General features: G+C 39.0%; 2 protein-coding genes across 2 annotated transcripts in view; one reads left to right on the top strand and one right to left on the bottom strand.

Annotated features, from left to right (window-relative positions):
• Positions 1–13,765: 13,765 nt before the first annotated feature.
• LOC135707872 (uncharacterized) lies at positions 13,766–14,640 on the bottom strand. The gene is made up of 2 exons (XM_065229773.1): positions 14,380–14,640; positions 13,766–14,242 (listed from the first exon to the last, which is right to left on the bottom strand). Exons 1-2 carry the CDS (start codon positions 14,638–14,640, stop codon positions 13,766–13,768), a joined length of 738 nt encoding a protein of 245 aa, XP_065085845.1.
• Positions 14,641–24,070: 9,430 nt separating this feature from the next.
• LOC135707871 (junctophilin-1-like) overlaps positions 24,071–26,488 on the top strand; it is a 62,664-nt gene continuing 60,246 nt past the window's right edge. Inside the window, exon 1 of the mRNA XM_065229772.1 lies at positions 24,071–24,214. The gene's annotated coding sequence lies outside the window, so the exon portion shown is untranslated. The remainder of the gene's footprint in view (positions 24,215–26,488) is intronic.

Genomic DNA, 26,488 nt, shown 5'->3' with positions numbered 1-26,488 from the left:
CTGAAAGGGAAAGTTCCTCCAGTGATGATAAATGTGAGTGGGGTTTTTGTGTTACGGTAGAATGACGGTTAACTTCAACTTTCGCTTAAGACCGTTGGAAGCGGCCTCTGTTTGTGAGGATCTCAATCCCTCATGGAATTTCAGTCTGCTGAATCGCTCTTAAACTAAATTTCGGTCTCTTTCATTCATAAACCCACCCTGAGGTTGGGTTTCTTGCCGGGCAAATCAAACCTTGACAAGTGGTTCCCTTCGGAGGTGGCGCTTAAGCCATTCGTTTTAGAGACAGGAACCGTATTCGGTGGTCAAGATCTCGCAGGCTGCGAGGGGCGTGCGTTACAGTGTTTGTTGGTTAGTGCGCGCCTCGGAGAAAAAAGAAATCAATCCGTACACTGTCAGCTTGAGGATATTTTCGCCGTAAATTCCACTCAAAGCGGCCACATCCAGTGGCAATAGGACCTCTAGTTGCGAGCGCGAACCACGGTGCGTCGTTTTTCGGTAGTTTTGCGCAGTTTTCGACTCGTTTCAGTGGGAAGTGAAGTTTCGGAACGGTACAGGAACAGTATAGGACAACCAGGATGGAGATGCAGTTTAAAATGTAAGTAAACAAAATAATTTCTTTTTTATGTTGTGTAAAATTGTTCATACAGATCTGGAGAATTTATTCAACCAAAACATTTGACAAATTGGTGTTGTATAAGGTATGTCGAGAAGCTTTTATTATACTTACATGAGTTGTAACAGAGCTTCTTCAATCAAATTTTTGATTATTCAGCGTTTATTAGACATCATTGCTTGCTTACCCAGCAGCGATGCCATACGCTTGATTCTCATGTGAAGTAACGTTTAATTAGATACTATTATACATTTATTAAACGATTATTCATCTATGGAAAAATTACCCCGAAAAATAAGAACGGAAGACAACCGTTTGTTTCCTTCTCGGATTTTTTTAAACATGGACGCATAATGGTATTAGAGCTATTATGCTGACTGTATTCACCTTTATTCAGAAAAATAGTGTAAAGCAATGCAATGAAATCTAGTAATAAGGCTAGACAACATTTAGTAGACGTCTAATAAAGCATGTTACTAAATCAATTGAAAACAGTTGAATTAAAGCGCCAATGTATGTGAAAATAACACTTATTCAGTTTGTTATTAGATCAATCTTCTGGTGTTGAATTAGGAAGACAGTCAACGTTTATAAAACTTTTAATAAGTAAATGAATCAGAACAGAGCAAACAGCGGAATAAAGGTGTATCTATCGATCTTAATGAGTTTTTTTTTAACACATAATTTGACAACCCATTTTATTCAGCATTGTACACTGTAATACATTGTAATATTCAAAATATATACTTATTTGTGACTCTGAATTGTTTGTTGAGTATGGGATTGTAAATAGTTCAGCTTCATCATATTCGCCTTTTGTTAATAAAAGTTTGTTACTTATATTATATCAAAACTACCTTTCGTAATCCTACGTTACGTAGTACCTATATTAGTGGATTAGTGGGTTAGTGTATATATTGCAAAACAATTAATTCATAAATGTCAAATTTATGGGAGGATTGTGAAAAAATACGGAAAGAGGTTAACAGAGAATTCGCAAACCTACAAAAAAGTAAAGGAAGACTTAGATCTTTGAGAGGCATTAAAGGAATCCGGTATAAAATTTGAAGCTAATGTGCAAAAGTTACAACACAGGGGCAATACTGACGAATGGAATGAACTTGCAGTTCAATTTCAAATTAAAGATTGCGTTAAAATATTGAATGAAACCGTTATCATCCAAGAAAATAGTAAAGGGAAAAGGAACCCAAAAACACTTGTTTCTCTAAGAAACACGAGAACGGCGTCAGAGAGTGATAATACTAAATTTAAAAAAAAAAAGTTATTCAGCAGAAAATTTAACAATGCCAGAAGTAGTCAATTCACACCACCGCGTCCTAGCAAGAAGTACGGTCGACTTGTTTCGCGCTCCGTTAATTTGGAAGTTTTCTCGCTATTATCTGACGTAAATAATCAGTTTTTCTCGCTTAGTGATTCCTGGCATAATTCCGGATAAATTTATCAAAAAGTGAGTTTTTTTCTGAGAAGAAAGTGTGTTTTCGGGATCATCGAAAATTGTTTTTGCGATTGGCAATTAGCCAATCATTTTGCGCACCATCGGTGCGTGGTCACGCATACCTGTGCACACGGATCATCGTCATCGAGTGTCAGCATCTGTCTCCACATTCAAACCGCTCATCCATCATCGTGTGTTCAGCTGAGTGCCGAGCTTCATACAAGCACACACCAACGAAGACCGCCCGCACACGCGGCTCGAAGATCATCAAAGCTGCGCGTCGCTCCGCTGCTGCTGTGTAAACGCTCGGTGATAGTAGTATAGGATTATCAGATAAGTTTTTGTTCTTGTTTCTTTCTTTCTCCCATCTGTTAAATTTTAAGTTTGTGTTTCTGTGTTAGTATTTTTTTTTTCTTCGTGTATTGTGTCCGAGTAATTTTGATTATCGTTGCAGTGGTAGAGCGTTGGACATTTTGTCGGAAGACGAAATGGACGTTTTGTCGGAAGACGACACCACTTTACCACGCGATAACAAGAAGGGTCGGAAACGTCTGTCATCCCAGAAATCAGATGATGCCATCCCTGCTTCGTCATCTCAGTCTGGTAATGGACAGGGACAGATAAGCCCCCGATCGCGAGCCTACCCAGAAGACTCGACTGGCCCATGGGTTGTTTACTTTCAGCCCAAAAAGAAACCTTTGAATGTAATGCAAATTACTAATGATCTGACGAAGCGGTTCTCGGCCGTGACCGAAATCTCGAAGGTGAGGTACAATAAACTTCGCGTTGTCGTCTCTAACCTGAAACAAGCTAACGAGATTGCTGCCTCCCAGCTCTTTACACTCGAGTATAGAGTGTACATCCCAGCTCGTAATGTGGAGATCGAAGGTGTGGTCACCGAAGCGAGTCTGACCCCCGAGATCTTGGCGAAGCAAGCGGTTGGCCGTTTCAAGAACCCCTTGCTTCCCACGGTTGAGATACTGGAAGTCCAGAAGTTGAACGCAGTATCTTTCAGCGAGGGTAAAAAGAGCTTTACCCCCACAGACTCGTTTCGGGTGACCTTTTCTGGTTCAGCCCTTCCTCACTACATCGAGTTGGGAAAACTTCGGCTACCTGTGCGTTTGTTTGTTCCTCGGGTCATGAACTGCCAAAACTGCAAACAGTTGGGACATACGGCCTCTCACTGTGGCAGCAAGGCACGCTGTTCCAAATGCGGGGAGAAGCACGAGGATGGCGCCTGCACAGTCACTGCACCAAAATGCGTGTACTGTAAGGGAACTCCTCATGGTCTCTCATCGTGCCCGGCGTACAAACAACGCGGGGAGAAACTAGAACGCTCTCTTAAGGAGCGTTCCAGGCAGTCTTTTGCAGCAATGCTAAAAACAGCCACACCATCAACCAACGACAAAAATCCCTTTGCTGTTTTGTCTGATGACGAGTCTGACTCTGACTTGGCTGAGGAGGGAGTTTCTTTCAGTTTTCCGGAAGGTTCTGCACGGAAACGAAAACGCATCCGTTCGCGGAAAGTTGCAGATAAGGAACCCCAAATCAGCTTGCCCAAATCAAGGAGTGATGGAAAAAAGGAAGTTTCAACTCCTCCTGGTTTCCGCAGAACTGATTATAACCAGAATTTTCCATCTCTCCCGGGGACATCAAAAACCCCTGATGGCCCATTTTTAAGAACAGAAGCCCCTTCTTCATCCGGGTTGTTCTCATTTGATAAAATTGTGGACGATATTCTCAAGTACCTCAATATTTCTGATCCTCTCAAAAGCATTGTTCTGGCAATGCTTCCTTCTGTGAAGACCCTCTTGAAGCAATTGACATTGAAGTGGCCCCTCATTGCAGCAATCATTTCCTTCGATGGATAATTTTCCAAACGAGGTCGGGGATTTGATCACTGTTCTACAGTGGAATTGTCGAAGTCTCATTCCTAAATTAGATTCTTTTAAGTTTTTAATTCACAATAATGATTGTGATGCATTTGCTGTTTGTGAAACTTGGCTCTCTTCAGATATCGATCTTCCTTTTTATGATTTTAACATTATTCGACTGGATCGTGAGGATTCGCGTGGAGGAGGGGTACTTTTGGGGATCAAAAAGTGCCATTCCTTCTATAGAGTGAATCTTCCACAATTTCCAGGTATTGAAGTTGTTGCATGTCAGGCTATTATTAAAGGTAAGAGCCTTTGTATTGCTTCTGTTTATATTCCTCCTAGAGCCGTTGTTAATCGCAAACAACTTTCAGATATCTGTTCGGTACTTCCTGCTCCACGGTTGATTATGGGAGATTTTAATTCCCACGGTACAGGCTGGGGAGAACTGTATGATGACAACCGTTCTACTTTGATATATGACCTCTGCGACAGCTTTAATATGACAATTCTTAACAATGGAGAAGTAACACGTTTGGCTGGCCCATCCTCGAATGGAAGTAGATTAGACCTCACACTTTGCTCTAACTCATTATCGTTGGATTGCACGTGGAATGTGATCCAAGATCCCCACGGTAGTGATCACTTGCCGATCAAAGTTTCAGTTGCCAGTGGGTTCAATCCGTCGGAACCCGTTAACGTCGCGTACGATCTTACCCGTAATATCGATTGGACAAAGTTCAAGAATGTGATAGAAGATGCCCTAACGTCGGTAGAAGGGCTTCCACCGTTGGAGGAATATAACTTCCTCTCCAATCTGATCTTGGACAGCGCGCTTCAAGCTCAAACTCGGCCGGTTCCAGGAACGACTTTCCGTAGGAAACCTCCTTCCCCTTGGTGGGACCAGCAATGCACTGAGGTTTATCGTAAAAAGTCCGACGCGTTTAAGCTTTTCCGGAAACGTGGAACACCCGTACATTTCGAAGCGTACTCGGCTCTTGAACGCGAACTCAAGAGCCTCATCAAAGCCAAGAAACGCGGATACTGGCGGCAATTCGTGGACGGATTATCGCGCGAAACGTCGATGAATACGCTTTGGAATGCGGCGCGAAGGATGCGTAACCGGTCTTCAAACAACGAGAGCGAGGAGTACTCCGATAGTTGGATTCTCAAGTTCGCGCGAAAAGTATGTCCTGATTCTGTGCCGGCACAGATGATTCCTCGCGAAACGACGAATTCGGTAGACGAGATCAGCCAGCCTTTTTCAATGCTGGAGCTCTCACTCGCGCTCCTTTCGTGTGGCAATTCGGCTCCGGGGGCTGATAGAATCAAGTTCAACTTGTTGAAGAACCTCCCAGACGTCGCTAAGAGGCGCATGTTGAACTTGTTTGGTCAGTTCCTGGAGCTTAATATTGTTCCGGATGATTGGAGGCGGGTGAGAGTTATAGCCATTAAAAAGCCTGGAAAACCCGCGTCAGATCACAATTCGTATCGTCCCATTGCGATGTTATCGTGTATTCGAAAATTGTTGGAGAAAATGATCCTTTTTCGCCTGGACAAATGGGTTGAGTTGAACCACCTACTCTCAGATACTCAATTTGGTTTCCGTAGGGGCAAGGGAACGAACGACTGTCTCGCGTTGCTTTCCACTGAAATTCAGTTGGCTTTTGCTAATAAAGAGCAAATGGCGTCTGTCTTCTTGGATATTAGGGGGGCTTTTGATTCAGTATCGGTTGAAGTCCTTTCAGACAAACTCCACGCTTGTGGCCTTTCTCCATTAATTAATAACTTTTTGTACAATTTGCTGTCAAAGAAACATATGAGCTTTTCTCATGGAAACTCTATAGCTTCACGATTTAGCTACATGGGTCTCCCCCAGGGCTCATGTTTAAGCCCCCTTCTGTATAATTTCTACGTCAGAGAAATTGACAATTGTCTAAGGGACAACTGCACGTTGAGACAACTTGCAGATGACGGAGTAGTGTCTATGACAGGACCCAGAGAGGCCGACCTGCAAGGACCCTTACAGGATACCTTAGACAATTTGTCTACTTGGGCTATTCAGCTAGGTATCGAATTCTCCACGGAGAAAACTGAGTTGGTCGTTTTTTCTAGGAAGCATAGCCCAGCACAACCGAAGCTTCAACTTTTGGGTAAGCCGATCACTCATTCCATGTCTTTCAAATATCTTGGGGTCTGGTTCGATTCAAAATGCACCTGGAGATCCCACATTGAGTATCTGAAGCGGAAATGCCAACAAAGGATCAATTTTCTCCGAACAATTACCGGAACGTGGTGGGGAGCCCATCCGCAAGATCTTCTAACGTTGTACCGGACAACGATTTTATCGGTTTTAGAGTACGGTAGTTTTTGCTTCCAGTCGGCGGCTAAAACGCACATCATCAAACTGGAACGGATCCAGTATCGCTGTCTTCGTATCGCGTTAGGATGCATGCACTCGACTCATACGATGAGTCTCGAAGTGTTAGCGGGCATGTTGCCACTCTCTGATCGATTTTCGGAATTATCCCTCAGGCTCCTCACCCGTTGTGAAATTATGAACCCACTGGTGATTGCAAACTTTGAGAAGCTTCTTGAGCTAAACCCTCAAACTCGTTTTATGTCATTGTACTACGTGTACATAACACAGGATGTCAGCCCTTCGCAGCATAATCCCTATCGTGTTTGCTTCTCCGACTTCGACAGTTCTGTTCATTTTGATTTATCAATGACGCAAGAGATTCGCGGAATCCCAGAGCATCATCGTTCCATGATTGCTCCGTCAATTTTCGCTGCAAAGTTTGGCCAAGTTGATTCCGCAAGATCGTTCTTCACAGATGGATCACTAATAGAGGCGTCCGCTGGTTTTGGTATTTATAACGAATTTCATAGCGCCTCTCGAATGCTTCATGCTCCTTGTTCCGTATATGTTGCGGAGCTGGCGGCAATACATTATACGCTAGAAACGATCGCCTCACTTGCACCAGATCATTATTTTATTTTTACGGATAGTCTCAGTTCTATCGAGGCTATTCGCTCCATGAGGCCGGTAAAGCACTCCTCGTATTTTCTCATGAAAATACGAGAGATTCTAAGTGCTTTATCTTTAAGATCTTTTGTCATCACCTTTGCATGGGTCCCATCTCATTGCTCGATTCCGGGCAATGAGAAGGCGGACTCGCTTGCAAAGGTGGGCGCTATAGAAGGCGATATTTACGATCGACAAATCGCCTACGACGAATTTTTCTTCATTTATCGTCAACAGTCACTCGCCAGCTGGCAAAATAAATGGAGTGAAGGGAGTTTGGGACGATGGTTGTATTCAATCATCCCTAAGGTGTCGAAGTGTCCTTGGTTCAAGGGGTTGGATGTGGGTCGAGACTTCATTCGTATGATGTCTCGCCTCATGTCCAATCACTACTCGTTAAACGCTCACTTGTTCCGTGTTGGGCTGGGAGACAGCAATCTCTGTGAATGTGGACAAGGTTACCAGGACGCAGATCACATTATTTGGTCATGTGCTGAGCACCGTGGAGTCAGATCCGAGTTGTACGATTCCCTTCGGGCTCGAGGTAGACAACCTAATGTTCCAGTTCGGGATATTTTGGCTAGACGCGATCTGGAGTTTATGCAACTCATATATGTTTTCTTGAAGAATATTAACCATAGATTGTAAGTTTGATTAACCTTGTGTTTAGTTTGTGTTTTGTATGTGTGTGTGTTTTTTTTTTTTTTTGTAGATTTGTTTCTGTAATAATTGTATAATTACAGAGTTGATATAACGTCGATAGGATTAAGTATATGTTTTAGAAATAGTGAAATTTTTGAATCATAAATCATATTCCAAATCTCCTTTTCCCTCTCCCGATCCAAACAATTGCCATCCACTAACCTCGAGAAGACCGCGAGCAATCGGTTCCAATCCTTTAATTTTAGATTTAAGACATTTATAATGTATAAACAAAATGATAACTTGGCTCTGTAAAGTTTATTCGATTGAGCCTGTACAAATAAAGTAATAAACAAAAAAAAAAAAAAAAAGAAGTAGTCAATTATGAATTCCCAATGGTAACCGCAATACAATGTATTCCGGAATTCCATGGGAAACCGGAAGAGCTTCGGCCCGCTTCGGCCCTTCCTAATTCAAAAAGATTACTTCGCAAAAGGAATCCCAGAAAACGGGGACCAAGAGCCTTTGTTGAATGTGGTGTATACAAAATTGAGAGGAGAAGCACTAATGCGACTCCAGGAGATACAGGACACCAAGTGGGAGAAAGTAAAAGAGAAATTGGAAAAGGCTTTTCAAATAGAAAAAAAAGTATAGGATCAATCATCAAGGAGATTGAATCCCTGGATCAAGGGGAACGTGAATCGTTCGAAGAATACAAGAACCGAGCGAGGAAAATTTACCGCTACGTCAGCGCTCTATCAGAACATGGAAATGAGTCATATGCGGTCGCTGCTCTGCGGAGACATTTTCTAGGAGGCCTCAGGAGTCGAGCATTATCCCTAGCGGGGAAATCGCAAAGGGACAAGTCATTTCCGGAATTGTTGTATTGGCTTCAACGTGAATATGAAGAAGAAGAGGAATTAAGGGACATACACAAAAGACTTCACCCCACGTGGGCTAGAAGTACAACAAATAATACGCGACCAAATGGTAGCGTTAACAATAGGAACAATCACACAATTAGTAGTAATAATTATGACAATGGTCGAAATTATCAACGGAATAACGATAATAATTCCAACGGCAACAACAACAACAACAACAATAATTATCGAGGAAATAGTTTCAACAACTGGAACAACAGGGGAAATAGATACAATAATTCTATTACAAACAATTATCCCCTCCCCATGGACATGGAGTTTGACGGTACTGAAGCAATGGGCTATGTTTAATTTCTTTATATTTGTAACGATGATGATTTCCTATAGTGACACATATCACCTTCTTAATGCTTCAGTATGCCTCAAACGATTAATACTTGGTTGTTAATAGAACTTCCTTGATGAAATCGGCTGGTTCATGCAGACTGAGCAATTCTGATTATAGTATCAGATTTGTTCTGTATACAGAGGAACTGGGAGGGCTTATTAGAAACCACCAATAAAGTAATGATCTTCTAGTAAATTTTGCATATAATTTTAATTTTATTAATATTTTATTTTATTTAAGCATATTATTTTGTTACAGTCAATAACCATTAGCATACAATACAAGAGATTTAATATTACTTGCTCAGTTTTGCGTAAAATAATCAATATTTATTTTGCTTGTACCTTACCTTTGAAAGTTTTTTTTTTTTGTTATCTCAAAATTTTCTTAATTTGGTTAGAAGTTTCGAAGCTAACCCTAATAAACAAATACCATAAACGAACTGTATCCCGGATGGGTAAACTATCCCACAAATAGTTTGGATGATACCCCGAACACGTCGTTAAGTTCTCTTTTATGGTTATTTTTATTAGGGAACGCACAGGCCTAATAGAAAGATAGACAGAAAAAGTGTATCATGAAGAATGGTTACATGCAGGGTTGCTTCCACTCACTTGCTATAGATGAGTCGGAGTTTTGAATTCGTTAGATGTTGTAATGGAGATTTGTTTTGTTGGATGCGGGAGGAGATTGGAGGGCGGGTGTTTGATGCATAGAGCCTGTCAATTTCGCTTTCAGAGTGTCGCAGTCAGCGGTTTTATGATTCTTGAGCATTCGCGATTCGTAGATTCGTTGATTGTGACTGCAAGTGGATTTGGCGGGTTTTGTGTGTCGGACGCTTGCTTTTTGGCCTCTTCTTGTGTCTAACATGTGCAGAGTATCATTTTAGCGTTTAATGGTTTTGAGATTCCTGGTTGCGTGAAATATATTTGTGAGAATATCTTTTTGAGATTTTAGTAGTCACGTTTTGTTTGTAGTTTATATTTTTTTTTTCATGTAATTATCGTAAATAATAGTTATTCAATAATAGATAATTCATCCATATATTCAATAATAAATTTACGAATGACTATAATTTGGATACCTAACAATTGGACAGAATCACTAGCAAGAATAGGTTGCAGTGTGTTCGCCTTCGAAAATATCGATACGTTTTTTCAGGGTTGTAGTTTTGGTTTTCATCAGTGGTCCGGCTCTGATTATGAACGATTTAGGTAGTATTTTTATGTAACTATTTAGCTTTTAGCATAACTTTGCTACTACGAATCCGCTAAAGACATTAAATTGGAGGCGGATTCTGGTACGGAATTACAGGCTGCTATTCTGAGCAACTTATCTTCATAAAATTAAAAATTACATTTAGGTATTAGTTAGCAAATGCGGATAGTAAGTTAGATATGTTATGGTATGAACTTTTGCAACGTTTTTTTTAGTTAATTATTCTTGAACGCAGTTAAAACTAGGAGATGAGGAAGAAATATAATGATTTGGTTTGCACCAAATGCAAACACACACACACACACCCACACACACAGAGAGAGAGAAAACAACACACACACACACACACACACACACACACACACACACACACACACACACACACACACACAGATACACAAACACATCATGACATTCGACAAGAAAACATCCAGACATTAAAACTGACGTTCGAATGAGAAGAAGACATAGACAAGGACAGACCAGCGATTACCAGCGAAATTTTCAAGAAGATAAAAAAAATAATAATTCCAATACAAACAATTATCGGGGTAATAACTTTAGTAACTTCGGTAACAACGGTGGTTATTTCAGGGGAAACACCAGTAGCAACAATAGCCGGGGCCGTTACAACAATGATCAAGAAGAAAAATGATCATGGGAGATATGGTAACCAAAGGTATTCATCACAACCTTACGAAGCCCACTCAAGGAATTTTGGTAATCCAAGAGATGACCGACAGGATGGGTCAAAAAAATAAATGAGAGGGATTCCAAAGAACGCTTGTCCCAAAACTGTTTCAACAAAAATTTATATCGATCAAAGTACACAAACAACATTCATCAACTTGAAGATTCTTTGATCTACGAAAAAAGTAGATTGTATACAAAGCTGTCGACTAGAGAAAATCCGACAAATTCAATAAAATACTTATTGGACACAGGGGCACAAGCTAATTTGCTGAGAATAGATGCAGCCATAAAAATTGGAGCTAAACATATTAACAAACTACACACGATATCTTTCCTTGGAATCGGGAACCATAGAATCAGGGTGTGTGTGGTTACACTTAATGATTGACGGACATGTCTTTCCTATTAAATTTGAGGTTGTCGAAAATTTAGCTGTTCCAGCAATAATAGGTGCCGATTTTTTAAAAAAGATACGTCTCTTATATTGGGGACAATCTAAGTTATGCAATCTTGAAAAAACAAGCCTTTGACCGAAGACAACAAATCAAGAAGACTGGCAACTTTGCCAGAATCCAAGCGACAGATACAGTCATGCTTGGCATACACAGTTTTGGTCACGAACTGCTCATTTGCTAATAACTTTACACAGAGTTGACGAAACATCGTTCTTTTGGAAGCAATAGATATAATAAAGTTTAAGCTTATTTATAGGTACATAAAACAAAGTAGATTTCAATTCTAGTAATAAACTGTATTTGTTTTTGCGTTGTAAAAATGAAGTGAGAAATGCTCGCTGCACATCTCGAACTTTAAAAGTAAAAATTCATTGGTCTTGATTCAAATGTTAAGATTTAACTACTTTTTGCATATCTATAGTAAGCTATGATCCTAATCTATCAATAACTTTAAAGAAAAATAAATTTCAACAACTGCTCATTTGCTAATAACTTTACACAGAGTTGACGAAACATCGTTCTTTTGGAAGCAATAGATATAATAAAGTTTAAGCTTATTTATAGGTACATAAAACAAAGTAGATTTCAATTCTAGTAATAAACTGTACTTGTTTTTGCGTTGTAAAAATGAAGTGAGAAATGCTCGCTGCACATCTCGGACTTTAAAAGTAAAAATTCATTGGTCTTGATTCAAATGTTAAGATTTAACTACTTTTTGCATATCTATAGTAAGCTATGATCCTAATCTATCAATAACTTTAAAGAAAAATAAATTTCAACAACTGAGTGAAAAGTTATTAACAAATGAGCAGTTGGTGTGTACAACTGTGTATGCCAAGCATGGATACAGTAGCGCTGCACTTGAGTGAAGGTGGTAGCAACGCATAGAAAAATAAGGCAAATACACAAACCCTTCTTTGAGGTTGTAATCTTTGCTATCAAATTCGTTCGAAGCATTTACCTTTGAGCGGCAGATGACGCGATTGTACCTGTCTCATAGCGTTTGTATGAGAAAATGGAAGAGTTGCCAGTCTTCTTGATTTGTTGTCGTCGCTTTGACACATTAAAAGAAGAAGGCAGAGTGAAGTTGGACCTAGATAAAACCCAAGATTATGGGTAACTTGAATATAAAAAATTTAAACACATAATGGAAAACGAACGAATTCAAACATTACTTGATTCTGCTAGTCCAAACCATTTGAGTGGTGAAAAATTAGACAAAATGAAGAAGCTTATAGCCGATAACAATGATGTTTTCTTTTTAAAAGGAGATACATTATCAATCACAGACGCTGCGGTACATGAAATTGAAACAATGACAAATGTGCCAATTAATAAAAGGCAATATAGGTTTCCAAAATCCACAAAGAAACAAATAAATGAAGAAATTGACGAAATGCATCGTCAAGGCATAATTAAGTCTAGTAAAAGTCCATGGAATGCACCAGTTCTATGCATACTAAAAAAAGATCTAGACGCAGAAGGAAACAAGAAATATCGGATTGTTGTGGATTTTAGAGCACTTAATCTGATAACAAAACCATTTGTTTACCCGATCCCACTCATTAATGAGATCTTGGATAATCTCGGAGATAGTGTTTATTTTTCTACATTGGATTTGAAATCTAGATTTTACCAGGTCCCAATCAATCCAAAAGATGCAGCGAAGACAGCATTTTCAACACCAAAAGGCCATTACGAATTTACGAGAATGCCTATGGGGTTGAGAAATAGTCCATCTACATTTCAAAGGTTAATGAATACGGTTCCATACGAAATTGAAGACGTTCAAGTCATTGTATATTTGGATGATATAATAATTTTTGGTAAGACAATTGAAGAACATAACGAAAATTTGGCCAAAATTTTAGAAGCAATGCAAAGGCATAATCTGAAAGTTGAGCCATCAAAATGTAAAATTTTGAGGTCCGAAATTAAATATTTAGGACATATGATTAATAAAAATGGAATTCGACCAATGGACAATGACAATGTAAAAGCAATAAAGGACATGCCAGTGCCGAAAACAGTCAAAGACGTAAGATCATTTTTAGGAATGGTAGCAGCAGATAATGAATCAGATAATGATCCAGATGAATTACAAATTGACGAAAAGGATGAGTTAATGAATATTGACACAAGTATTCACAATGATACATCTGCAGCTTCAGGAAGAAAAATTGAGCGATGCAAGATTCGTTGTACTAAATAGTAAAACTGCTTTTAACGAACTATCGTCGCTGCTGCTGCTGCTGCTGCTGCTTGTCCGTCACCTTCAACGTTCGTCACAAGAATGCCTTCTGCAAGCTTAGGTAGCCCATATTTATACCGAAGGAATATCCCATATTTTACCTCGTCTTTTACACAGCGCTGCTAGCTGTTTTGGGATTTCTCCTCACAAAGCAACGATAGTGAGATTTTGTTCACATGAACGATAAACTGGTTTTCCTCAATTTAAGCGTTTCGTTACATGACTCAACTTATATGTTTTAATCATTATCATCCTTACCAACTCTATCTTCCACACCCGCCACCAAGGATTGATCTCAGTGCGTCATCATCCTTTTCAAAAGAAGGGCGTGGCAGTACCGGATTCGATGCACGTTTGGTGCTCTTCTTCGTGGTGGGCAGCTTTGGTGCTGACTTTCGAGGCTTTTTTTCTTCCAAAAGTTTCTTGAAGCGATCATACAGGTCCTGAATATCATCTTCGGTAGATCTTTTTCGTGGAACCATCGGAATTGCACCCAAACTCTTCGGGATCTGCTCCTCCGGCTGCTTTTCCCCGCTTCTGTTCGTCGATTCTTCCACTTCTTCGTTCACTGAATCCGAATCATCTTCAGTATCCTCGTTGATGATCATCCTCAATTCGATTCTCCTTTTGAGCGCTTCTTTTCGTCTGGCAATCTGCTTTCGTTGAAGTTCCAGAAATTTCCGTTGGTTTTCCTCCTCGAGTTCGTCCAACTTGTTTTTCTCCTCCGGTTCGCGAAGTTCCTTCAACGCACGAGAACGTGTCGAGGCAGATGGTCCTGATCTGATTTATCTGATTTATTGCTATCATCATCTTGTGCTTGGGCCCTACTTATGCGACGTTTAGTCGATGATATGTTCTTATTTGCTACCTTACCGACCTCTGTACTGCTACCTTCAGCATTAGCAGATGGAAGATCGATCACCACCGTAAGAATTCTGGTCCGTCCTGGTGCTCCCAGCGACTCACGGATCGATCTATCCTCACCGATACAGGCCGAGCAGAACCATATGACCTCTGCAACGGATTCGTCGACACCAACGCACTCGAAATGGTACCATTCTTCACATCTTTCGCACTGGACGCTGGCATCGTACGATTCATTGCAGTCACAACACGGGAACTGGTAGGTCGCTGCCATTAATTTTGAGAATGTTGCTCCCAGTCCTTCGGATCGAGCATAGAAAACTATTTTACAAAGTATGCTTTCGGCGATACTCAAACTAAAATTTTAATACAACAAACATTAATCACAGATGCACTTATCATTAATAACAAACAACTTACATTAAGTTTTCCTCGATATAAATACTACCAGTCTCACTGCCAACACCCCTATTCTCGGTTTTGAGGACCTATGTTGAAAACATTAATTTATTAGATTTACTGACTATCGAAATACAAACAAACTCACGGTAAGTAGCACAAAATATCATGAGCGCAGATCAATAAGCAAACCTAATATCGAAGACTACAGATTTGTAGTCTTCGCTATGGGCTAGTTCATCTCCGGTGAAAAAGAAAAAGGAACAATTGCTCGTTAGCATAATCTGCCCGCACTACTTATCTAGCAACGATAATGCGTTCAAGTTAAGTTAAACACGCCCACACGTCCTATCCGTATGTAGCTGTATATAATTATAAGTTGACAATGCAACATGTAGTCGTAAGATCACTTTGTACATTTTTTTGAATTAAATCAAGTTAGAAGCTTACTCCAGGTTTTTCATTGAATCCGAAAAGTGAACACTTCTCACCTTGACCTGAGAAAAAAGTAGCTGCTAGCCGTGTTTTAGGTAAAATGTCTCAAAAAGCAAAAGACTCGCTAAACCAGAGAAGAAAGTAGCTTTTGGCAGCGACAGCAAGTATTTAACATTTGGAGCATGGATGCGTCGATAGTGAGATATCGTATAGGGTTATGTGATAGTATGTCTACTGCGACCGCCTTTTTCAGATCTCTCCTATTTAATTTTTAAACTCGTTAAACTCGTCATCTGTCCTCTTACCAGTTATCCAGTCAGTCGTTGCTTCTGTCTTGAACGCGCGAGATATACACAGCAAAAAAAATCTGAATTATAATTGTGATGTAAACATTCATTCACGTCAACTTGTATTTCATTTCACGCAAACGAGCAACTTGTAAGCCATGTTGTTTACAAATATGGGCTTCTGCATATAATATTTGTCACATTTCATGAAATGTCTCAAAAAAAAATTGAATCCTGAATCTACCGATTTACAGCCTATGACTACTTGACCATAAAGGCCGGCGCACAATAGATACGTTTTCAGGTTTTTTGACAGTTAGCCCATGCAACCTCAAATAAACCCGAAAACGTATGCATTGTGCGCCGGCCTTAAGACTATCTTACTTTACGCTAAAAAAATGTCTACAAAAACACACTGGTTGCTGCGCTTGGTTTCAGATTCATCATGCACATTAGGCAATTTATCATTTATATTGCACATTGCAACTAGTTTTTCAAGTCGTTTAACCGCGAAAATCAATTTTTTACAACTTTATGCGGTGGGGCCTTTGACAAGAGTGCTACCTATCAAGTAACACAATTTTCTTGATTTTGACAAAAATGGCATATTAGCCAATTTCTTATTTATGGGCAGTGTTGAACACCGAGTTCACCGAGTCAGGACCTTTCCGTACGTTTTTCAAACCAATTTCTGGTTGGCGAATTTCCGACCGCCATTGCACGCTACGGTAGATGGAACTTTCTAGTCACGAGATATTGCCAAGGATCATTGTTCCTCGTGAAGGATGACACCGCTCTCGAGCAGAAAGTCTTAACTAAGGAGAGATTACCTTCCCAGTTCGACAAGAGGGCGTCGACCAGTTTCGCCTGAAGAAAGCGCCTGTGCATCGGGGCCAGCTCTACAATCCGTCATACCAGCCCACCACCAAAACACAACACCGCTGAACCAAACCACCATCACACGACAGTCAACGAATGGTAGACGCACTAGTCAGACCGTCATCGCTGTAGTCGCCGGTAGATCAGGCGGTGGAATTGCCTACTTGCTGACAAGGTCGTTCTTTGATCGTCCATCATCGCCAGAATCGTTCCGGACTTTCAGCGATCGCCCGCTGGACTGCATTCGTCGTAGTCGTCGTCAAGTTACGTGCCAGAATATCCAACACACCACACTACCCAATCCTATGTGTATCGTGAAATCTTTGGACAATATAGTGGTTAAGTTGATCAGCTTCGTTTTTTGATTCATTTGAAAGCTTGAGTACCATTTTTGTACGCGTAGCCCTTCCTCTTTTCCACTTTTTCCCATCTTTCTAGGCCCTTCTTTTTAAAATATATTTATATTTGAGTGTCAACTATGCAGTAGGAATACGAGCTAATCAGAAAGACCAAAAGCTGGCCCTTAATAATCCGAGCAACTTTGTCCAAGACTGCAAATCTGTAGAATGCATACCCATGGTGCTAGAGGTTTTTGTTGATGACGCTACTGTCTGCGGATGATGTACATCGTGAGGTAATACTCGCAGCACTGCTGCGAAGATCATAATAAAATCAAACCTATCTTTTGTTAGTCCAAGTTCAATAAAAACGAAGAACAGAAGTATAGTTTCTTTTGTGTTGATAATTCGGTTTATTCACGGTATCTGAAAATTCCCACTGCCTATCACGCCAATAGGTTATGTGCCCAGTGAGTGACACAAAATCACGAACGTAAAAAGTGCCGGTAGATTAGGTGAACTTGTGCTGAGAAAGACTTTTACATTTGGTTGCACAGCAACACAAGTTGCAACTGTAAGATGGCGGAGAAGTTCAATTTCCCGAAGCTGACGACCACCAACTGGATAACCTGGAAATTTCGAATGGAACAGTTGCTGACGTGGGAGGAGATTTGGTGGGTCATCGAAGAAGCAAAGCCGGAACCTGTGATGGATCGATGGAAGAAGGACGACCTGAAGGCGAAAGCAACCATTGGACTTTGCGTCGAAGAAACCCAAATCGGTCTGATCCGAAATGCTGTGAGTGGCCGTGCGCGGTGGAATGCCCTGAAGGAGCATTATGAGAAGAGTATAGTGACGTGTATCTCTTCTGAAGAGGCTGTGCTGCAAAAATTTGGATGAAGGGGGAAGTATGGTCAACCACCTTATGAAATTGGACGAGCTGTTCGATCGTCTCAGAGCTGCTGATCTGGAGTTGGCAAAGGAGCTGAAGGTGGGATGATTCTGCGCAGCCTACCGGAATCGTACGACGGCCTAGTGGTTGATCTAGAGGCTCGACCAGACGACGACATCACAATCGAGCTGGTGAAGCAAAGTTGAGAGATGAGTTTCAGAAGCGGGAAGATCAGCGAGGTTGTGCGTCGGGTGAAAATAAGGTGCTGCGTACGTTTTCGTCGAAGAATGCCGAATCGAGGCTATGTTTTTATTGCAAACAACCAGGCCATATCCACAAAGATTGTCGTAAGTTTATGGCCAGCAAGCAAGTGGATGTCAGTGACAAGCATCATCGAGGTTCCCCGATTAAGAAGGAGCAAAAGGCGAATCAAGTTCAACGATCGAGATCTCCGTTGTGTTTTCTAGCACGAAACAGCGAAGCATCCGATGAAGCTGTTCCTGCGGGGGCGGCGTCTTGTTCGGTAACCGGCGGACAGATCGAGTTATGGTATATCGACAGGGGAGCGTCACACCACATGACGCACAGCCAGGCATGGAAAATCATTTGCATTCATTTCGTGCATTCATTTACATTCATTTGCCTCTAACTTTTTTCATCAACAAAAATCCTCAAAATGATGTATGGAACTTTTGTAGGTTTTGCTATTACCTACAACTTTTGTCAACAACTTAAGTCCGTATCTTTTATGCATGACGAACCAGAGCGAACAGAAGCCACTACTGATTTTCAGTGAATGTATTTTACATTCACTGAAAAACAGTAACAAGTTCTGCCCGCTCTAATTCGTGAGGCATAAGAGATACATATTTGAGTTATGAGCAAAAGTTGTAGCTAATAACAAAACCAACTAAAGCTCCAAACAACATTTTGCGGAATGCTGTTGATGAAAAAAGTTAGAGGCAAATGAATGTAAATGAATGCATGAAATGAATGTAAATGATTTTCCATGTCTGCGCACAGCAATGCATTTTTCACTTCGCTCAATGAAAATGAAAGGGTTCCTGTTACGTTGACCAACGGTGAAAGGACGATGTCGGAAGGCTATGGTAGTGGATTGATCCGCTGCATTGAAGGCAATGGAAGGTCTGTTGAGGTGCAACTTATTTATTTATTTATTTGTCGTCAATCAGTGTAGACCGTTTTACAATTGTTGTCTTAAGTGCTATTTTTACAATTTTGTCTTTGTTTATATTTTTTATAATATGTCTTAAGAACAAGTTAAAACATTACTTCTAGTTGACGTTTTGCAAGGAATTAAAATATTGCTTTAATTTGGTTTTTGTCATTGTAAAGTCAATATTATCGCAGTGTTTATTATATGTGTCCATCATTTGGTTCAAGGGTCCAAATTTGGCATAATTCGTACGATGACGATTTGTAGCAAATATATTTCTGTTTCGTAAATGCCTAGATAGTGTATATACATTTAAGGATGACAATAGTTCTATTGAATCAATGCGATGTGATACGATATAGTTTACGAAATAAATCATAGCAAATTCACGACGCTCTTTTAATGTTTGGATATTTATGAGCATACACCGAACTGTGTAAGATGGCAGAGGAAATACAGTCCAACCTAACTTGCGGAGTGCATACAATAGAAACTGGCTTTGAACGGACTCTATTCTTCCTTCGTGTGTGATTTAAAAAGGAGACCAAACTATGCTTGTCAAGGGGGAAGGGGGTTTACATACATTGCTTTTCCTTATTCCTCATTGTGTTGCATTCTTCATTGTGTTCACGCCGTGATCCACCTTTAGCCACTGACTTGGTCCTGCTTGTTGCAGGACCAAGTGCCACGCCGTCCGAAGCGACAATCAGCAAAAGCACGACAGCAGCGCTGTTTTATATCTTTTCATGTTCAAGCAGAACGATGTGCAACCGAACCTGATAGGATTTCCCGCCGTTTTTTTTATGAATGGGGCGGAGCAAAAAGTTTCTTTTTCGCAGAATATGTAAAAAGGATGGACTTTGGATGTTAATATAGTTGCATATATAGAGGTACCATATATGTTTTACAGTCAGTTGTTGGTAATTCATCGACTGTATGTCTTCTGTTAATCAATTTTTTTTTGAAAATGTTAGCTCTGCATGTAAAAAATTAATTGTTTATACATAATTGTGGTTTGCTTAAAATTTATTTCCTGGAAAAAAATGATCGTCAAAATCCATGTCTTTTTCGGGTTATGTTAAGGGTGGAGGGGGAGAGGTTGTTAAGGGGAGGGGGTTTTACATGCACGTTTTTTTCAAATCTCATTCCTCATTGTGGTGGACACGCCGTGATCCATCTTCGGCAGCTGACTTGATCCTGCTTGCTGCAGGACCTAGTGCCACGCCGTCCGAAGCGGTAATGAGCAGAGGCAGGAGAGGAGCGCTGATTTATATCTTTTCAGTTTCAAGCAGAATGATGTGCAACCAAGTGGTATTCGTTTATGATGACTGGGTTTGGGAAAAAAGGCTTATTTCATGAAAATAGTGATAAAATTATCATTTGCACATTTCAAAAGTTTAATTACAGAAAAATTGGAAAAATATTTATTTCAGCAGGTTTGTAATGTAATATCCTATCGATTGGCGTATTTGGATTTAAATTTCATCTATAAATGACAAAGTTACAAGCGTTCAAAACCTAACACTCCTTCACCACACATATTTTTTGATTTGCACCCTAATATAGTCGACAAAGACGTAGTTCTACGTCAAAAAGTTAAATGTCGTCAGCATATATTAAAACTTCCAATTTCTGAATAATGAAAGATATGTCATTGACGAAGAGAATAAATAAAAGTGGTCCTAAATGGGAGCCTTGAGGAACTCCTGAAGTGACATCAACGGGATTTGATGTCTTTCTTTTGTATTTTCCTATTTGATGGCGGTCAGTTAAATATGATGCGTAATTTAAAAAAAAATTAAAAATTAAAAAAAAATTAATAATTGAGGAATGCGTAATGAATTCCCATTTTTTGAAGTTTAAAAAAAAGCAACGGGTATGTCAATTCGATCAAACGCTTTGCTGAAATCTGTACAGAACACTTCTACATGGTTTCCGTTATCCATTGCATTCAAGGAATAATTAATTAGTTCGAGCAAATTCGTAGTTGTTGAACGGCCTTTAAAGAAGCCATGTTGCATAGTAGTTATTCTGTTTTTAATTTGAAGAAAAAGTTTTTCATTTACAATCGATTCGAAAAGTTTCGGAATGCAAGAGATAATAGCTATACCACGATAATTACGTATGTCGGATTATTTACCCGATTTAAAGATAGGCACTAAAAACGAGTTTTTCCATATTTTAGGGAAGTTTCCGGATTCCAGTGACATATTGAAAATCCAAAATAATGGAGCAGTAAGTTCAATTGCTAAAGTTTTCATAAAAACTAGCGGAACACCGTCAGGGCCAGGACCTTTAGATGCATCTAAATTGTTTAAACCCTTTAGGATATCATGAACCTTAATTTGAATTACGCTGATGTCACTTGAAAATTCTGGATAAGATTCAAAATATTCACGGTCACGGTCCTCTTCTGAAAACGTAGTATAGATTTCTTGGAAGAAATTTGCAAACAAATTGCATATACCATCTATCGTCCAAATGCATCTTTGAGGGAAAATTATCAGATTTTAATTTGGTTTTCACATAATTGAAGAGGTTCCTAGGACAAGATTTTATTTCAAGTTCAGTTTTTAAATTATACTCCTCAAATGCCATATTCACGGCCAAATTTAACTGATCGCAAATGTCTAAATAGTATGCCAAAGTTTCTTCACTATTATATTTTTTATAAAATTTGTGCGCTTTTTGCTTTCGATTTTTTAAATTTTTCAGTTAAATGTTGTACCAAACCGGATGTTTTGCATGACTCTGACGTCTTCTTCTTTTAGTTGACACTTCTTCAACTATTATTTCAAGCAACACATTGTAGAATACGTCAACTGCACATTCAACATTTCCTGCAGTTCTTAATATTGCTTGCCAATCGACAATCCCCCTTATTCTGCGAGTCACGTGACTCTCTGTCACCGGTGAGGTGACAATTATCACCTCGTGTGAGGTGATTCTCCATGTAAATCAAATGGAGAGTCACCTCACACGAGGTGACTATTGTCACCTCACCGGTGAGAGAGAGTCACGTGACTCGCAGAATAAGGGGGAATGTTCAATCTATTTCTAAGTTATCATAATTTGCTGAATTGTAATCAAAGATTTCATCAAATTCGCAGTCGTTGGTTCTTTCATTTATGTGAACGAATAAAGAATATTCTATTGCTGTGTGAAACATTTCATTCTCCATATGGGACTTAACGATTCAGTTACACAGAAATCTTCATAAGTATTTGTTAATAAAAGGTCTAAATAACAATTTTGTTGATTTTTCACATGGTTAATTTGACTGAGTCCTAAATTTGCAATTTTGTCAAAAATGAAATGGAGTGTTTCGTTTTCCCCAACGACTGGAAGTAAGATGCTTTCATTGTCCATATCAGAAATAAAGTCAACATTGCGTTGGTTAAAGTCCCCATATATATGAACTTTTGCTTCAGGGGGTAAACTAGACAAAATTTCTTCCGCTTTTCCAAAAAACTTATCATACGTGTCCTTATGAGCATTGTTCGGAGGAAAGTATACCGAAGCAAACACATGTGTTTCGTCTGCTACTTTCGCTTTTACCAATACATGTTCGAATTCTTTAAATTTAGTAGCCATAATGATTTCTGAATTCAATTGGGTCGAAATCACTATTAATACTCCACCTCCCGATTTTTTTTCCAGACCATTGAAAATTGCGGTCGTCTCTATAAACGTTATAATTGTTACCAAAAACTTCTTCACTTCTCACACTATCATCCCAACTTGTTTCATTAGCCATTATGACAGAGTAAGTAGAACTTAATATACTTTTGTTAATTTCATTCATTTTACCGGCGCTTCTCATGCGGTTAACATTTTGGCAATATACCAAAATTTCTGTAGTGGTCTGAAGATTAGGTGAAGAAGTTGATGGTAACCTGTCATTCATAAAACTATTATCAAAATTATTTACCCCTGATCCATGTTCCGAATTTGTTTTGTTCTGTAAAGTGTCGTGATCTTCGTTATTTTCTTCCTCTATGGAGCGTGTCAGTTTTGTAGAAAACACGAGTGCCTCTCCTTGATGTAGAGAAGTTGTCAAGTCCTGGATAATGTCGGGGTCTGCCGGATAGACGAGAGTTCACGCACTTGAGAAAAAGCGACACAAGCTGTGGGAAATGTTTACTAATCATGAGCACTAAATGTTCACTACAACATTTAGTGTTCATTATTAGTTAACATTTCCCGCAGCTTGCGCCACTTTTTATCGAGTGAGTAAACTCAAATCCATCCGTGCACTTGTCTATGGTGTACTTTCAGGTGTACTTTCGTTAACGAAAAATTTGACGAGTTTCGTACCGGATTTTTTCCCGTGCACGGAGTAGCAACTATGAAATGTATGGTATGGTCATTGCTCATGAACGCTTTCATGAAAAAGTCATCTATTTTTCATAGATTTTCGAATCTTTTTCAAATAATTTCTGGAAAATCAATACTATTTTCAGGGTGGTAAGCTTCGTAATGGAAAAAAAAAGTGTTACCTGAAAATTATGTTTTTATTTTGCAAGGATTCGTGATTTTGTGCATTACAATATTAATACGTGACGCATTCTGAGGAAGACATCTTACCTGCATTGGTATTTGTGGATGTAAGAAAAACGGTGAGAGAATTTTCCTCGGTATATCCAATCTCCCACTCACACTACTCATTATTCGTGAAACGATGTATGACGACAGCTATGAACAAAACCTTGTGCTATGGTAGGTATCTACTGGTAGGAAAATGAGAATGAGTGCAGGCTGATGTCAAAAACAGGCGAATTTCACTTCGAGTGGAAGGAAAAACTTCGACGCGGAAAATACTATTGTCAGTGACATGTGAGTGTGCGTTCTACGTTATTCCGTGGAAGTATTTTTATGTCGATGAGTGCAAAGTAAAAAGGAAAGAAATATACTCATACGTGAAGGAAATAATGACTTTCGTTTGTATTGTCAAATATTTTGATTTAAACGTAAAAATACATTTTTTCCTCGTCGTGAAACACTACACTGTGTCCACCAATTTTCACCATACGCAGAGTGAAATGAATATCAGTGATTTTAGAAAAGTGAAAATGGAGTATACTTAGTAATAAATGTTAGGTTTCCTTTTCCTATACATTATGTAGCTGAGTAACGTCGCATCATTTCGGTACAAATAGCTGCAAAAGCTTAGTTTTCGATGGAAAAAGTGTACCAAGTGCTGTGGATGATTAATTTCATGGCCGTTGCTCTCGTGCCTCCGTGTGCGTTCTTCGATTCGTGAATTTAAAGCTCATTATCGGTAGTCCATGCATCAATTAAACGATTTGTCATGAGCACTTTTCCGAAGAAAATCCCACGATGCAGGGCGAAGAAAATCGTCGGAAAAGAGCATACATTCTGCCGGAAAATGAGCTCATCTCTTCGCGTGTGCTGATGATATCTTGGGAATGCATATTCATGTACCTTACGTGGATTTTATCGTAATGCAATAGCTTGTTCTAGTGTTTTCTACCGGTCCCTTTCAATTCTTAATAGAGAAGAAACGAAAAAAGTGTGAATCTGTCGTTTGCCTTTGGGGGTTAAATAAGTGGCCATAAGCTAGGATCAAAATTTGCTAAAACCGGGGATTATTAGTTCACAAGTGTATGAGTGTATGGGGAAATATAAAATCGACCAAATTATTTTCCATTCCTCTTCAGCGTAAGAAAAATTAGCAGAGTTTAGCTCACATGGATTGTGTAAGAACATTTCATGCCATCGAAGAATAATCGACGTTTCAAACTAATCTTAGTAACATCGTTAAGTAGTAATCAAAACTATAGAAACTATGCATGGAGCGAAGATAATAGGCAAATGAAGTATGAAATACGAATATATTTATAGTAGAACAGCAGGTTGGATCGTGCTGTTGCTCATGTTTGATATATCTAAGCCCTGTTGTCTGGTTGACTGAATTTGTAATCTCCATCAACATAAGACAGATCGAGATGAATGTTAGGATTTTTTTTACAATGGTTACCGCAAAATTTATGAATCGCACAGAAATCTTTTTTTTTTCTTTTTGACGTAGCTTTCCCATTTGAATAGACTCATCAGTGCTTTCGAAAGACGTTTACGGATCGGGTAGAGTAGCTGATATTTATTTATATATACCAGTGTGTTCTCGTCATCATTGAGAAAAAACGACCATCACTTTTCTGGTAGCCATATGTTGTAGTGAAAGTCGGCAACTAGACACCGTCAAGCGTTGGTGTTTTGAAACCTTCTCTGTCATACAATGTATAGAACAACGCAATAATTGATGTATAGAAATATATTTTTAATATATTGAACAAATTGAAATTCAGTGATGTAGTCATAGGGATCTTTTCTTACTGAAACTTCAAAGTAAATAAATTTTCCATTTTATGAAAACCAAAAATTTGCAGATCAGCTAAGCAACCTTTAAAAAATGAGGAAATAGAATTATTTTTTATTGTTATTTGACGATTCAATGACTCAGTTGATAAATATTCCACTCACTAATTTTGATAATTTTAACAATTCTCAATTAAGATCGTTTTGAGTATATTACGGTGTTGCTGAAACAAACCTTATTTAAAAAAGAATCAGTATTACGGAAACACCCGCCAAACCAAAGCTCGTCTTCGCCTTTTTCATATGAGACTTGTACCGAAATGTTCGGCGTTCTAGAACAATTTGAATTTTCGTATTTTTTAGTGTAAAACTCGTTATAACATTATTTTTTTAAGCCCAAAAATTGTATGGAAAAATTACTCCCTTATAGAAATGAAAGAGGAGCACTTATAATTTCGTTTGGTGCACACTAAGAAACAACTAATTTTACATGTGACGGAATCCATCTTTGACATAATGGATGAGACGTAAACAAACATGTTATGAAAAATTAAATGCCCCTAGACCGAAAAGTTTGATACTACTGGACTACAAGTACGTTTGATTGAGCTGAATTTCACGTCTGTTATGACTAAAATTTTCTGTAAAAATTGATGCTCTTATATGTCACTATTTAGAGCAGAGCACCTAAATTTACATTACTTTTACCTTAAAATGTGTAGATGTTTCAGCGGTACTGATTTGTTTTATATTAATGTTGTTCTACCAGAGACACTGTGATATCATTGCATGCATGCATTGTATTTCTAATCGGAAAAGATCCTTAATCAGTCCAGAATGAAGAGTACTGCCATTTAGGGGAACCTTGAAGTCTTACGATTCTAACAAATTTCCTTAAATTTTATTTGGGGTGACTTGCTACACAGCAAAAAAAAAAAAAATTTGATATCACATACACTTCAGTCGTGTCAAAAATATGTTGTAATATTACTTGTCAAAAAAGGTAAAATTATCATTAATACAGTGCATGAACTGACATTACGCTGCTTTTACTGGATTGGTTTATATTTGTGGCCATACAAATTACATGAGATTTTCGACATGATTTAAGTGGATGTAAAATTAAAATATTTATTTTTTGCTGTGTACACATTAAGTTTACCAAATATTGGAACTTGAAGGAGTAGAATATTTCATATATACTGAGGGGAATTGTATCAGTTATGGCACTAGTGGTCCTCTAATTGGCCATACGGCCTAGATTCTGTTTACATACCGTCTATCACGCTTCACGGTCACTCGATTCTACTCATTTTTTATTCCACACTACCTCTATCTACTACACATGCCTAAGTTGGAGAAAATAGAAGGCTTAA

The sequence above is a fragment of the Ochlerotatus camptorhynchus genome, unplaced genomic scaffold (assembly GCF_037179485.1).
Source record: "Ochlerotatus camptorhynchus isolate MF236.1 unplaced genomic scaffold, CSIRO-AGI_Acam_v1.1 ptg000322l, whole genome shotgun sequence".
NCBI classification, from domain to species: Eukaryota; Metazoa; Arthropoda; class Insecta; order Diptera; family Culicidae; genus Ochlerotatus; species Ochlerotatus camptorhynchus.
The sequence above is the reverse complement of the archived record's forward strand: the minus strand, read 5'-3'. Positions and strand labels throughout refer to the sequence as shown.

Bases quoted from the DNA above. Each gene is read 5' to 3' on its own strand.
- LOC135707872 (XM_065229773.1), bottom strand. From the start codon at position 14,640: ATGGCAGCGACCTACCAGTTCCCGTGTTGTGACTGCAATGAATCGTAC. The intron at 14,243-14,379 runs GTCGGTAAGGTA...CGTGCGTTGAAG, and splicing joins CTGAAGGTAGCAGTACAGAG to GAACTTCGCGAACCGGAGGA.